Here is a 14,785-nt window from a genome sequence, read left to right on the forward strand (position 1 = left end):
ATCAATGCATCCCCCTACTAGTTTCCGTAAAATGAAAGTGAATGGGGCGACTGTTGGATCTTATGTACATCTTAACACTTGGCAGAACCCATTAAGATATGATGTTTCTGGTAAACCATAAAAGGATGGATCCTTCACAACAGCTCTTCTGTCAGCTCTCTACAAAACTGAAGAATAAAGCGGTCTAATGATTCAGACACTTCTCAGTTTTTAATCTGAGAGTGTTAATTTAGTGGACGCATCACCTACCCTTTTCAAAACTACACTGCTCTTCTCTCAAGTTTCACTTACGGCATATCTTAGTCTAATAAGTATCTTCATTCTAAGTAATTTGCTCCCTACAGAAATCATCTTAGTATCTCTACAATTAACAAACTCGCTCTTATCAGCTTCCTCATATGGGGGTCTGATGGAAGTTTTCCTAACATCACCAGGTACTCTTTCCTTTTCAAAAATCATATTCATAATCTTCAGTAATTTATCTCAAACTTCGCAACGACCATATTTCAAGAAGTCATTTATAATACTATCAGCACATGAGGCCTTATTTTTAAAATCCTTCTAGGACTGTCTCTAACTCCTCTTTCCAAAATAGATCTTCCTTCACTTCCAAACTGTCAAAATAAACTGCCCATCTCTTTTTAGCACTTTTCTTATCACTAACTGAGGCCCTTTCCTATCTAACTGGTAGTTGTAGTGAGAATCTTCCTTTGAAAAGTAAACATTATAGCATAAATCTTGTTGATTGAAATTCGGACACCAGAAGCTAACACAACCTGTAGATTAGAATTAAATGTTGTTGAACGAGTCTTTATAATAAGTTGAAATTGGTCACAGACTTCCATATTACTAAATCCTCAGCTTAAAGGCCAAACAGTGAGCGTTACATTTGGGATTTGTTACATAAAGATTGAAAAGGGGAGGGCTCAACATTACTCCTGAGTAACAGGAATGACCTTACCGTTTACGTCATTTACCTGAATTAAAGAAGCTCCTTTCTGTTAGGAAAGCATTCATGAAAACAACAAAGCTTTGGGAAAATCCAGGCTTAATAGGAGCCTTAAAAGGTTTATAAAGGAACTGATTATCAAAGGAGGCTAACATGTCAAACAGAATAAACACTGTCGACTGGTCACTTTTAAGCAAAATGCTTACCTCAATTTCAAGGCAGATAATGTGGTATATTGAGCTACAGCCTTTTTTTAGTTTATTACTTCTTTTGGAAGGACGTTATTAATCTCAGCAAACCATAAAATTTCTGAAAGGATCATGCTTTCGATAAATTCAAAGAGGGCAGGTAAAACCGAAATACGTCGGCAAGAGCTAGGGTTACTAGAAGACAGAAGTTTTTAGGATAAGAAAGACGATGGAGATCACCCAAGCAACGGTGAACAGGTGGTGTGGCTAAACAGGATTATAAGAGTCAAGGAGTTAGGATGATCAAGAGTTTATAAATCCACTTAATGTAAATACCATTACAGCCCTCGTGTACACTTAACGGTAAGCTATTTACGCAAAGCAATTAATCCTGAATAAAAGGCTTCACGGGTTCACTTTTATAGAAAGAACTATGAGGCACAAAATGGCGAGAGGATTCTGTGAGAATCAGGATGCTATTTCTTTTTTATCAAGGTCAGCAAAAATATTTGCTTCCTTATACCTTACGCTGCGCTTTTAGTTTGAGGCTTGGTAGAAATAGCTATCTGTTTTTTTTTTAACTAATCTGTTTAACTAACTAATTAATTAATTAATATGAGCTATCTGTTTTGAAGACAAGATTGCCTTTAATCATTTTACAATTTTACAAGGATATTCCAAAACAGGGCCAGCTTGGTTTTGATAAAAGGTGTTACATGAAACTTAGGCATACCACACGAGTCTTGTATGGATGTTAGAAGAGTCACGTGATCTGATAGCATCTGGGAAACGTTTTCAATGAACTTTGCCAATATATGATGATGAAACGAGTTGTAGGTCAACGGTTCAAAAAATACTGGAAACAATATTGAAATACATCTGAATATTAAATAGGCCATGGCATCCAAAGATATGAAAGAAATACTTTCTTTACACTTCCCTGCCGCGTGGCTTGTGGAGGCATGCTCCCAATGAGGGCTATGCGTATTGAAATTACCGAAGGTAAAAGAGTTGTCCCCTAAAAGTTCAAACCTCAGTAGCGTTTCTGCTTTTGGTTAATAAACTTCATGAATCCATTATTACCGTTAGTGAGGTAAATTCCTTTGCCAACAAAGTAAATCTCCTCCCTACAAGGATGTATAGACAGGGGGGAATTTTTGGATTAGGCTGTTCACAAAAATTTCCGGCTCCCTTTCCTTTCCTATTGGTTGATCAGTCTTTAAGCATCACTAGGGATTTTTATATCCTTTGACTGGGGCCAAACAAACAATTCCCAGTTGAATTTCAGAAACACATTTTATGAGGTCAGAAAGTTTGCTAGAGCAAAGAAGGATACAATTCCATTGAGGAATCTTCAGATTAATAACAGTTATTAGTCATAGAAATGTCAAGCCTGGAGCTTTTTCAGGATTTCTAAAACGTCTTTATTTATCTTATGAAAAAAGACCCCGAAATGTAGCTGCAAGCAATTTCTTCTGTAATACTTCTTTCAGGAGCTGACGAATGTTCGATTTGCATATTTTGTGTACCGGTGACACATTTTATAAGCTATGATACAAGGATTATTGGCTTGTTTATACCATCTTCAGTGGGGTTACTATTGAAGTTTTCATTGGTTTTAGGGAGCTGGTGAAAGGCAATGTATGGTTCTAACTCCTTCGGACAGTTTGAAAATCATTATTCAACTGGGCGTCAGTTAAGGAATCGGAGGCACGTGGAATGGATACAACAGTATCGGCTGAGCTGTCTCCTTTAGCATTTACAGATTCATTAGCTCAACTCATTACAGCGACATACCACTGGAAGGGTTGGCACCCTCCGATGAGGGGGAAGGCAGGCTTATTGTGGAAAATGAACTTAAGAAAAAGATACCAAAATTTGAATTTTTCTCATTGTGTGCACTTTGCAATACTATATATTTCTCGAAATTTAGTAGGATGTGAGGCAAACTATCATTGTTTACAATCATTATTTTTAGTATTTTTTAATACTAAAAATATCGGTATTTAGTTTTTAGTACTTAAAAAATCAGTATTTTTTAATTCAGAACACAGTTTTAACTTAAAAAAAAAAAAAAAAAAATTGAGTTTCCATTATTAATGCATTGCTTTTCATTTTCCGCCTTTTCCTGCTCATATTCTGTAATCTGGTGTCTGGTTTTTGTGCTTAAAGTATCAGAATAAAGGACCAAATTTGAGCTTGCATTATTAATACATGTCTTTTCATTTTCCTCGTTTTTTTTAAGTTCATTTTCTATTTCGTACTATATAGAGCTTATATGAGCCCATAGATGAACCAGTATTTGAAAAGGTCTCTTTAAGAGGTTAGAACCCCCTGATTTTAAAAAACAACCAAAATTGATTTTTTGCATTGGGTTGCAGTGATCTGTCTTTTCTTGTCAAGGGTAGGAACCTACCGCAAAGTCATAGAGAGATGTTTAGTGGCTCAATTAAAGCTACTGCTTATGGATGACTCACGGGCATACCCATGAAGAGGGCTTCTGGTTCCCCCCCCCCCTCCCAAAATACTAAATTTTTACTCAATCCAGTTAACAATATGAAAGAGAAAATCTATAAAAGAGAAAACTTGAATGAGTAAACAATGTTAAAAAGAAGTTATTAAGCTTACCGTCCAAAGTATTTTGTAACTCCATGACTTGAGCAATGAGCGTTGCTTTTTCTTCTAAATCTACTTCAGGTATAGGTTCGCCATCTACAACGAAATGGAACATAAATAACCAAAAAATAAATCATGGCTGCAGCAGTAGCTGCAACCTAGTAAAGAGCGAACCGCAGTCCATAGTAACCAAAAGTGAAAAAACACGTTTAAAAAAAACTGCCTAGAGGAAAAAAAATTATCATCTGACATTGATTCAGTAATGGTAACTATTATCTCGGTTCGCCTTAAAGTAAAAGTTTGTTACAAAAAGAAATTTATGGTGATTTCGGGAAAAAAAAAAACCTGAAACCAGTCGAAAATAGCGTCAGATCAAAATAAAAAGTATATCATTGGAATCAGTTTCGTCGAAAACCTTAAACAGGGTAATTACAGTCCCCCCGCCCGGAACAACAAGGAAAATAACTTTTTTGCACGGGTAGCACTCACCTGTCTCCCGTTTTCTTTTTCTACAGGGCTAGCGGTTTATGAGAACATCAGAGGGAGATGCTTAATGGCTCATTCAAAAGCTATTTCTCACATCTACGTGCTTTTTATAAATTCCGTCATCTGTAAGTTTCAAATGGCAGAAAAAGGACCCTTTTTCTGCCATTTCTCAGTGGGTGGCAATAACAGGCTACCAGACTATCGTAGAGATTCTTGTAGCTTATATAAAATATATTTCTCCTATCTACGTTCTTCCTATAAATCCACCATCTGCAAGTTCCAAATGGCCCTTTTGGTGAAAGCTGTTGTCTATACCTACGTGCTTTTTTTTATTATCAATTCTACCATTCGTAAGTGCGATATACCACTGAAAACAAAACTTTTGATGCCACTTCTTAAGTAGAAAAGCTCTGAAATACAAAACAAGTACTATTGTAATAGTTATGTTCCAGAACCCTTAAATGGAGGTTCACAAGAACCCCTCCCGTACACTCCTCCTTCCAGCCCCCTTAGTAAGTTTCATAAATCGTCTTGTCACCAGTAAGCTATTGAAACATTAGCAGGCTACCTACCATACCATCGTATATAGATTTTTAATGGCTCAATTAAAAGCTATTGCTTATATTTACTAGGTTTTTAAAAATTATACCATCTATTAGATTTTACGGATTTCAATGTTAACTAGATTCTTGGGAGAATTTGCAATGAAAGCGTTATTTTTTTTTTCAGGCCTAGCGGGTTACAGGAACATCATAGAGATGCTTAAGAGCTCATTCAAAATATATACATGGTTTATATAACTTCCGCCATCTGCAAGTGCCATGTGGCAGCGGAAAGGCACTTTGTAAGCCAGTTCTCAAGGCGTTGGGCTAGCGGGCTACCAAAACATCGTAGATAGATTTTTGATAGCTCATATAAAAAATATTGCTCATATCTACGTTTTTCCTATAAATGCCACCATCTGCAAGTTTCTAATGGAACATAAAACGGCACTTTCGGTGCCATGTCTCAAGTGGAAAAGCTGGGGCTCGAGGGCTACCAGAAACTTTTAGAGTGATGTTTAATGGCTCTTTTGAAAACTTATGCTCATATCTACTTGCTTTTTATTAATTCTACCATTCGTAAGTGAAATATAGCACTGAAAACAACACTTTTGGCGCCGCTTCTTAAGTGGAAAATCTTGGAAGTATAAAACGGTATCATTGTAATAGTTATGGTATAAAACCCTTTACTGGAGGTTGGGAATAACGCCTCCCGCATTTCCTCGTCCACAGCCCCTTAATAAGCTATGCAATTAAAGTCCTACAAACACCAATGTATTAAATAAGATTATTAAAGGCGTGGTTCTGTTAGTACAGCGCTGGACTTCAAACTAGATTATCATGCGTTCGATTCCTGCTTGAATTTTTTGCAATCATTGTTTGTCCCTTCTTATGATTAATTTTTAGATAATCCACTATTTTTGCAAATCTGATGCACTCATATGTTAAAGCATATCCCAGGAAAGCTTAGTTTAAACATATTACTCATATCTAAGAGTTTTTCATCAGTTTTACCATCTATAAGTGCCATATAGCACTAAGAACGGCACTTTTGGTGCAACTTCTTAAGTGGAAGAGTCTGGAAGCACAGCACGGTACCATTGCAATAATTTTGGTCCAAAGCCCTTAACTGGAGGTTTATAAGAACCCCTCACATATACTCCACTTCCAAACCCTCTTAGTAAGTTTCATAAACAGCCAACTCATCTTAAAAGCATAAGATTACTGCGAAAACAAATTAACTAAAACTAAAAACTTTTCAACTCAACATCTACCAAATTATGGTTGAATGATCAACAGGTTTGAATTGAACCTTCAAACTTCACTCTGCGATGAAGCATGTGTGCTAGTTCTAACGTTGGTAATTGAGGAGAAGGGACGTCCTTGCGCCCTTAGTTTTTGCTCCAGCCTAGGTTTTGAAAAACACCTCTTTTTGGTCACTTCATAGGAAAATGCACTTTTTTCATTTGAAAAAAATAGGGAAAACAACCGAAAGTGCACTTTATGGGAATGTACTATCAAGTCAAATTTATAAAAAGCAATTAGGTATAAATATAAGCTTTTAAATGACCCCTTAAACAGCTCTTTTGTTATAGTAGCGTTCTAGTTTCTGCTGGTCAGTAAGCGATTTATAAAGGCCTGTCTTCATTATGGCTTTTTTAGGCAAAGTTGGCCGAGTAAAAACAGCTTTCTGTTCATCGAAAAACAAAAGTTCCTGAAAAACATGCATTGTTTTGTAAAGTATAGATAATGAAGTTTATGTTATAGACTGAAGGTTTTTCGTAGTTGTCAAAGTTGTCTGCAGTATTTTCTAGAGGTGTCTTTTTTTCTTAAGATTAACTGAATTGGAAGCATACATTTTTAGGGGGGGTTGCTCAAATTCGTGTTAATCTTCGTAAGAAACGCAACCGTGATCTGTCTCTACCTTAAAATTGCTCCACCCTCCCCCTCCCTAATTGAGGCTTTTTCTATTTGGTAAAAGAATAGAATTTTCTATTTTTCTTTTTATTAGGCGAATCTATTTATGCACGGGAAAGCAAAGTCCTTTACCGAGTCATGAAGTTCCAAAGGCATTTCACCAATAATAGGCTGAATTCCAGGGGGAGGGGGGCTTACCTCGTTTAATTGGCACTTTTAATGCTATATAATAGAAATCTCAAAACAAAAATATAAAAAAGGCAGTATCATTCAGCCATTAGGAGGCTGGTGCTCCCCCTCTTATGGGCGCCCATGCCAGGCGAGTAGCTTCGACACAAAAGGTTAACTGAATTGGAAGCATACATTTTTAGGGGGGTGTTAAAATTCGTGTTAATCTTCGTAAGAAACGCAACCGTGATCTTTCTCTACCTTAAAATTGCAGTATTTTCTGCAGTATTTTCTAGAGGTGTCTCCCCTAGATCGGTGATAATTAAAAATTATATTAAAAATATGTATTCAACTGAAACTAAGGAGTGACATTAAAACTTAAAGCAAATAGACATTATTCCGTATAAATAAAAAAGATCACGGCAGCGTTGTTTCTACATTAAATTTAATAAAAAAGAACACAGATTAATTTAAAAAAAAACAAAGCTTTTCTGATGGACGCAAAGAGCGAAGTTTAAACTTAAACAGGACAAAAATTATTACTTCACAGCCTAACTAACATATATCAATAAAACTAGTACAAATAAACCAACTAATTATGTTCCCTATGTTTCTAGGATTATAGAAAACTAGCGCTTTACTGAAAACACAAAATAATATAGGAGTTTTGGTACAGTAAAAGCAAACCAATTAAGGACAATTTTTACAGAATAAAAATATTATCAATCCCTTTTAGGATCAATCCCTTTTAAGATAAAGCAACAATCAATTTTAGGATTGTTGCTTTAATTTTTTTTTTTCGTTTATTTTGGTATCACTTCTGCACAATGGCTCAGTTCAATGACTGGCTTTCATTTGGTATCACTTCTACATCATGGCTCAGTTCAATGACTAGCTCTCGGTTTGGTTCTAAAAAGGACATGTCATGATTAGTTTGTAGACAAGTTCGAAGTATAGCCATCTGGATAGTGTTAGGACTATAGACTAGCTTTAGAATTTGTATCATACTAATTTTTTTTTAGGGGGGGTTGTTATATAAAAAACCTCAAAAAACACATACAAAATTTGTTTATGTCCATTTTCGTTACGTTTTTACGAATCAAACAAACATTTCGAGGGGGGGGGGGTTCAAACCGAGTAACCCCCCCCCCCCTGGATACGGCATTGACTTCCGGTTATTAAAAAAATATTGAATTTTACGCTTATGTTTTTAAGATAATCTTAATTGTATACTGAAAGTTACTGATGTCACAACTGGTGGAAGACTGAAAAACTTTATAGATCAGTTTATTGTTGTCAGGCTACATACTCACTTTTGACTCGCAAATCAATATTTCTGTTTTTTATACTTGACTTTTGTGTTTTCAATAAAGCGCTAATTTTCTAAAATCTTAGGAAAATATAATTAGTTGGTTTATTTTTACTAGTTTTATTGATATATATATATATATATATATATATATATATATATATATATATATATATATATATATATATATATATATATATATATATATATATATATATATATATATATTACATAGGCTGTGAAGTAATAATTTTTGTCCGGTTTAGGTTTCAACTTCGCTCTTTAATTCCCTCGGGAAAACTTTTTTTTTTAATAATGTAAATATATGACGCTTGGATATTAAGCATTTGCATTTATCGGACAACGTCCTGATTGGACAAAATTAATACAACTGAACTTGTTTATAAATATTTATGCCAGAAACCAAAGGGTGTATCGAAACTGCCAAGGAAAGTGAGCTACTGCATTCAAAGAGTCATGTTGAGTGTATCAGGTCTTAATATATTGGGTGTCTTAGAAGGAGTGTAACTACTTCATGAAAAATATGAAAGACAAGAACTTTTTTGTACGAAAAAAAAAATCTTCGGCAAATTCAACTAAAAGACTCTCCGACGAAAAATCCCAAAACGAAGCTACATTAAACAGCTGCATCGTGTAATTTTAAGTGTTTTGTTTTTTTGTTCTTGAACCTAAACGTTGGTCTAAAGAAAATGTCGATATTACCTCTAGTTTTAGGCCAGACCATACAATATTTCTTTTCATCAATACCATACAACGCGGTCAAAAAAGGCGAAAGAAAATGGCCCTCTTAAGCTAGTAGTAATCTACTCAGAATCATAGGTAGATTCTGTTTAAATTTAAGGAAAGATCAACAAATTTGCGATGGGTGGAGAGTCCAAGAGTTAAAAAAAAACTCAATTTTCAACCATAAAAACCAAGATTTTTCTGCATCTCTATGTGCTTCACTTGTCTGAAGTGTCCCGAGATGGATACTGAGAGACAAGATATTTATCAGTTTTTTTTTGCAAATCTGCTCTGGACTTCGATCAAATAGAAACAACTACATGTTTTTTTCAACTGAAAGCAAGGAGCGCCATTAAAACTTAAAGCGGAAAAGCCAATTGGTTTAATGCGTCTATTATTAGCGAAATTGTATTCTTTAGTTTCGGTTACTATCGGGTCGAGTCACTCCTTACTTACAGTTCGTTAGCATCAACTGTTTAATATATTTTACAGAATAAATGCATATACAATGAAATTTTTTCAGGTTTTTAAGCGTTTTTGTTTTGAATCGTTATGAAGTAGTCAAAAAATTTCACAGACTAATGGAATTGAAGGGTCAGTATAAGAATAATAAACTACATATTAATGATGACAGGAGGAATAAGAATTGGAATAGAAAATCAGGAAGATCACCTGTTTTCATGGAATTCACATCAGAACGATAGTTAATCGCTTCTTCTTTATAAACAAAATCCATCCTATCCAAAAATTGTAATATTATGTACTTTCGATTAAAAAAAAGAAGACATGAAATGCCAAATTGATCATATTTGTTAGTGCTTAAATATGACTTATCAACTGAATTAACAAGTTTATTTGATGATATAACATTTTACACAGTCTGTATAGTTCAACTTGAGGCAATGCACTAGCGTTGCCTCAATAAAAAGGTAGTGTCTTATCGGTAGTTGTGTTTCCCGACCACTTCATATAGAAGCCGTGGTTGTAGAAACTTGAAAGGGAGCTCATTTTATCTTAAATTAAAAATTCTAAGTGTTCTATGTAAGGGCCAAAAGTGATAAGAGGGCAGCTAGCCCCCTACCGCACCCTTAACGCCCCCCCCCCCCGTTCATATCCAAATTTTTAGATGGTCATTTTGTTCAGAAACGCCAAGATGCGTAACAAATATTCCTAACGGATCGACACCACTCCTGTATCCCCAGGGGGAATTGTCAAAAATTACGTAAATTACCTACCGTTGGAAGATAAGTCTTCCAACAGAAAAGTTAGAAAGCAGAAAAGTTGGGCACATACGGTCTTAGTTGTCCCATCAGCTTGGAACTCTTAGAGATCGTTGGTTTGACCAAGAATTTCCCAAGGGTATACTATGGAAACAATACACGTACCTGAGTTATTCAAAAGGCCCTATGTGCATCCAAATTTTCAAAATACGTTATCGGCAATATCTCAGCAATAGCTTTCAATTTAAGCTCCCAGGTAGTGTTGGGAAGGGGCAGGTGGACTTCGAATTTTGACTTGAGTAGGAAGCAGAGTCACAAAAGATACAACTATTAAAATCCCTACAGCGGCACATCTGAAGTATCTCGGCAATGGCTTGGGCCTTGGGAAATCAAATTGAGGCTTCCAGAGAGTTTTTTTTTTACGGGAGGGAGGGGCAGGAGGACCTCAAATTTTTATTCGGGGGAGGGGATAGTTACATCAAAGGTGTTTAAATGCATTCAGCTTTCCAAAATAGCATATCTGCAATGTCTCGGGGACAGCCAAGAGGATGAGGCTGCAAGTTTCAGGTAGTGTTACGGAAAGCAGGGGGGCAAGGGAAACATAAAATTTTGTGTTGGGCTTGGAGGATCTTAACTTAGGTGATGAGGCGGAGGGGGGGGGGGGAGTATTTTGTCTCAGATCTGCCAATAGCTTTGAGGACTACAACTCCTGCGGGACTTGGAATGTACTCACGGTAAAGTAGCTATGTAAATAAAAAACTATATGTCTCCAGGTTATAAAATTAGCGCATCTACAATGTCTCAGGAACGGTTAGGGATAGAGTTGTAACTATCAGGAGATGTCGTTGGGTCAAGTGGACCTCAAAGTTGGCCTCGGGACTTCAACTTTTGCGTCGGGAGACGACAAGGCTAAATAGATTTTGTCTCTGATCAATCTAAACGTTTTTGCACTATAAGCCCTATGAGATCTTGAATCGAACGGGGTGTGAATAAAAAAAAAAATACCAAAAAGGGGCCAACAATTTTTTTTCTGAAAGGATAGAACCTTAGATCAGTGCGTATCTGGGCCAAACATAACTGAAAACACGCCAAAAACTTTTTTTCCGATCAGTCAGGACTCAAGATATTCTTCCGATCCAGACCAAAAGGACAAAAGCATTTGACTTTGAATGTTTTTGATAATTCCAAACCACAGACAAAAAGATTCAGGACACCCAATAAAGAGACACCGATCATCAGGGACAGGATAAACACAAAATAATTTTACAGTTTGGCTGTGTCGATATGTGGCACCAGGAACTGAGGCATGTTGACAGGGACAAAAAAATCTCAATGAAGACGAAAAATAGGGGACAAAAACTTGTACTGATACGTGAGGCATTTTTCAATTCATGACACCCACAAATAGGTCAAACATAGTTTTCTCCAATCTTACGGCTGACCCCTCTCCCCCCGCTTCCCGCCAGGAAAATTATCCCCTCCCCATGAACCCCCCTTCCCGCACACAATTACCCCTAGGAAATTCCCCGCACATATGAGCCTGAGGAGCTAAAGGGAAAGTATGACGAATAAAAAGAATGAGGAAAAGAAGAGATTTTGGAAGATTCTACCTATATTCCAAAATATAGGTAAAATAAATGGTGTAGAATGTCATATAATGTTTATTTTTATATTTTTATTTCTTTTGATGCTTTTCTTCGTGTTTCTTTTCTTCGGGGGGTTGAGTTATCATAGCAGGATAAGAAAAAAATTAAAGAAAATAATTTGGAAATATAAAATTAGTGACAACTGTAGAAGTGTTAACCTACGTCGGAGGTGCACCGAGATACAGGTTGGGACTAAGAAGTAAGAGTAGTTACTTCCTACAGATTTTGTCTGAAACAGACATCTATAGTACATTATGCCAGTACACCCACTGTGATCAAGAAGGCGTCCACTAGGTGTAAATCAAAAGTTTTTTTTCCGTTTGAAGCACCATTAAGTGGCTTTTTTTTGTTGTTGTTTTTTAATATAATTCCAATAACATGTAGTCAAACCTCAAGTCAGAACCAACAAAGTTTAAGATGGACAGAACTTCTTTTTCCAAATAAACAAGCAAATTATCTGTTTTAATCGTCATTGACATTGCAGCCACATTATTCGCCCTTGTTCTACTATAGAGATTCCAAACAGGAGGAAATAGGCAAACACGGGAAAACCATTGCAGATTCCAGTCCAACAGAGGATATCGGATCAGAAATCTCCCGCCATTTGATAATGCAATGATTCAAAAGGTACAATCTTCCGCTCAACATTTTTCAAAGATTGTATTGTATTGTTGCCTTTGATTCAGTTGAACAGCGGACTATGTAGAAGATTAAATAAAAAAAACAAGTTTTTTAAACTGAAAGTAAGGAGCGACATTAAAACTTAAAACGAACAGAAATTATTCCGTATATGAAAGGGACTGTCCCCTCCTCAACGCCACGCTCTTTACGCTAAAGTTTTTATTGTTTTAAAAAATAAAGTTGTTAGACAGAGTCTAAATTTAGCGTAAAGAGCATTGCGTTGAGGAGGGGACAGCCCCTTTCATATAAGGAATAATTTATTTGCGTTTTCAGTTTTATTTTTTCTACTTACTTTAAGTTTAAAAAACTTGTTTTTTTTTTATTTAATTTCTGTTAATTTTTTAGTTAATGCAGCTTTTATTTGTATAAAAATTTTACTTTTCTTTTGCTAAATGGATGTCTTTAAAAATTAACTTACGTAACTAACTTCTATATTCGTATATTTTTCTTCTGGCAAAAAATACAAAGTTGCAGATTTTTGCAGATATGAGCTTGAAACCTATGTAATAGGGTTTTCTGATACGCTGAATCTGACGGTGTGATTTTCATTAAAATTGTTTCACTTGTAGTGGATGTTTCCCTCCTCTTTAAAAAATCGAGTAAATTTTCTCAGGCTCGTAGCCTTTGATGAGTAATACTAAACTTAATAAAATTTAAATATTTAGGATCAGCATTATAAACACATTCTTTTGATACATTTATTGACATCAAAATTTCGTTTTTAAAAGTTTCGATTACTATTGAGCCGTATCGCTTGTTTTTTTGTTGTTTTTTTTATTACGTATATGTTATTACTTATATGAAGGGGTTCTCCCCTTAGTCAATACCACGCTCTTTACGTTAAAAGTTAAAAAAAAATTTGATTCAGAAACCCCTGAATCACAAAGGCCGTTTAATTAGAATAGATAGCTCTTTTGAAAGCACTAACAAAAAACTGTAGCGTAAAGAGCGAGGTACTGACTTGGGGGAGAACCCCCTCACATACGTTATAATTTCTGTTCGTTTTAAGTTCTAATATTCCTTCTTACATTTCAGTTGAAAAAACTTGTTTTTTTTTATTTAATTTCTGATCGTTTCTTAAATAATGCTTGGAAATCCGGCGCCCCCTTCATAGAAGTGTCTCTTACCCCAAAGAAACATCCTCCACGGAAATATTCTCCAGAGTAACCCCCTCCTCTAGCCCCCCCCTCCAGAAAAAATCCTTCCTGAAAATGGTTGTATACTTCCCAATAACCAATAAATAATGCTGGCAAGTCCGGCGCCCCCTTCATGGAAATTTCCCTTCCCCCATTAAAACTTCATTCATGAACAGATCCTCCAACATAACCACCTACCAACCCTTCCCTCCCACTACAAGAAAAAAAAAACTCCTGAAAACTTCTGTATACTTCCCAATAACCAATACTATATGTTAACATTGGGTAAAGTTCATAACTTTTAGCCCTCCCTCTGGGAACTTCGGGGGATTAAGTCATCCTAAAAGACTTATTTATCTTATTTTCGACCATGCTGAACAAAATGGCTATCTCAAAATTTTGATCGGGTGACTTTTGGAAAAAAATAAGCATGGGAGGGGGCCTAGTTTGCGCTCCATTTCTTTTGGTCACTTAAAGAGAGCACCTGAACTTTTAATTTACGTTCGAACAAGCCCTCTCAAAGTATTCTAGGACCACTGAGTCGATATGATCACCCCTGGGAAAAAAAAACAAACAAATGACCACGCATCCATGATGTTTCTTCTGGCAAAAAAATGTGAAATTCCAGATTTTTGTAGATAGGAGCTTGAAAACTCGACAGTAGGGTTCTCTGATACTCTGAATATGATGGTGTGATTTTCATTAAGGTTCTGTAACTTTTAGGGGGTCTTTCCCCCTTTTTTTGAAAATCAGCCAAATTTTCTCAGGGGCGTAACTTTTGATGGGTAGCACTAAACTTGATGAAAGTTATATATTTGAAATCAGCATTGAAATCTGATTCTTTTGATATATCTATTGGTATCAAAAACCCGTTTTCTAGAGTTTCGGTTACCATTGAGCCGGGTCGCTCCTTACTTACAGTTCGTTACCACGAACTGTTTGATTGCCGTTGAAGATAGCATGCTACAGGAATTTGTTAACATCCTGGAAGCTTATAAGCAAGGACAATACATCCTGAGTCAGAATCTATGGTGAAGAGTTGTCACGACTTGATGTAGACAAAGATCAGAAGCTTAAGCAAATTGTTGATTTCCCTACTACAAAAGGTGGAACCAGTCTGGATGCTATTTGCACCAACCTTAAAACCATTTACAATACTCCAACTTCCCCCCCCCCCCTCGGT

At 35.9% G+C, this 14,785-nt stretch overlaps 1 protein-coding gene across 2 annotated transcripts in view; it reads right to left on the reverse strand.

Moving 5' to 3' along the window:
* The window catches only part of LOC148952199 (short coiled-coil protein B), a 96,270-nt gene that overhangs the window by 43,432 nt on the left and 38,053 nt on the right, over nucleotides 1-14,785 (reverse strand). For both annotated transcript variants that reach the window (XM_089088874.1, XM_089088873.1), the window contains exon 3: nucleotides 3,766-3,849. In XM_089088874.1, coding sequence (XP_088945000.1) covers nucleotides 3,766-3,849 — 84 coding nt within the window. The remainder of the gene's footprint in view (nucleotides 1-3,765; nucleotides 3,850-14,785) is intronic.

This window comes from Artemia sp. Qi Xiang Cuo, chromosome 5 (assembly GCF_049724085.1).
Source record: "Artemia sp. Qi Xiang Cuo chromosome 5, ASM4972408v1, whole genome shotgun sequence".
Taxonomy (NCBI): domain Eukaryota; kingdom Metazoa; phylum Arthropoda; class Branchiopoda; order Anostraca; family Artemiidae; genus Artemia; species Artemia sp. Qi Xiang Cuo.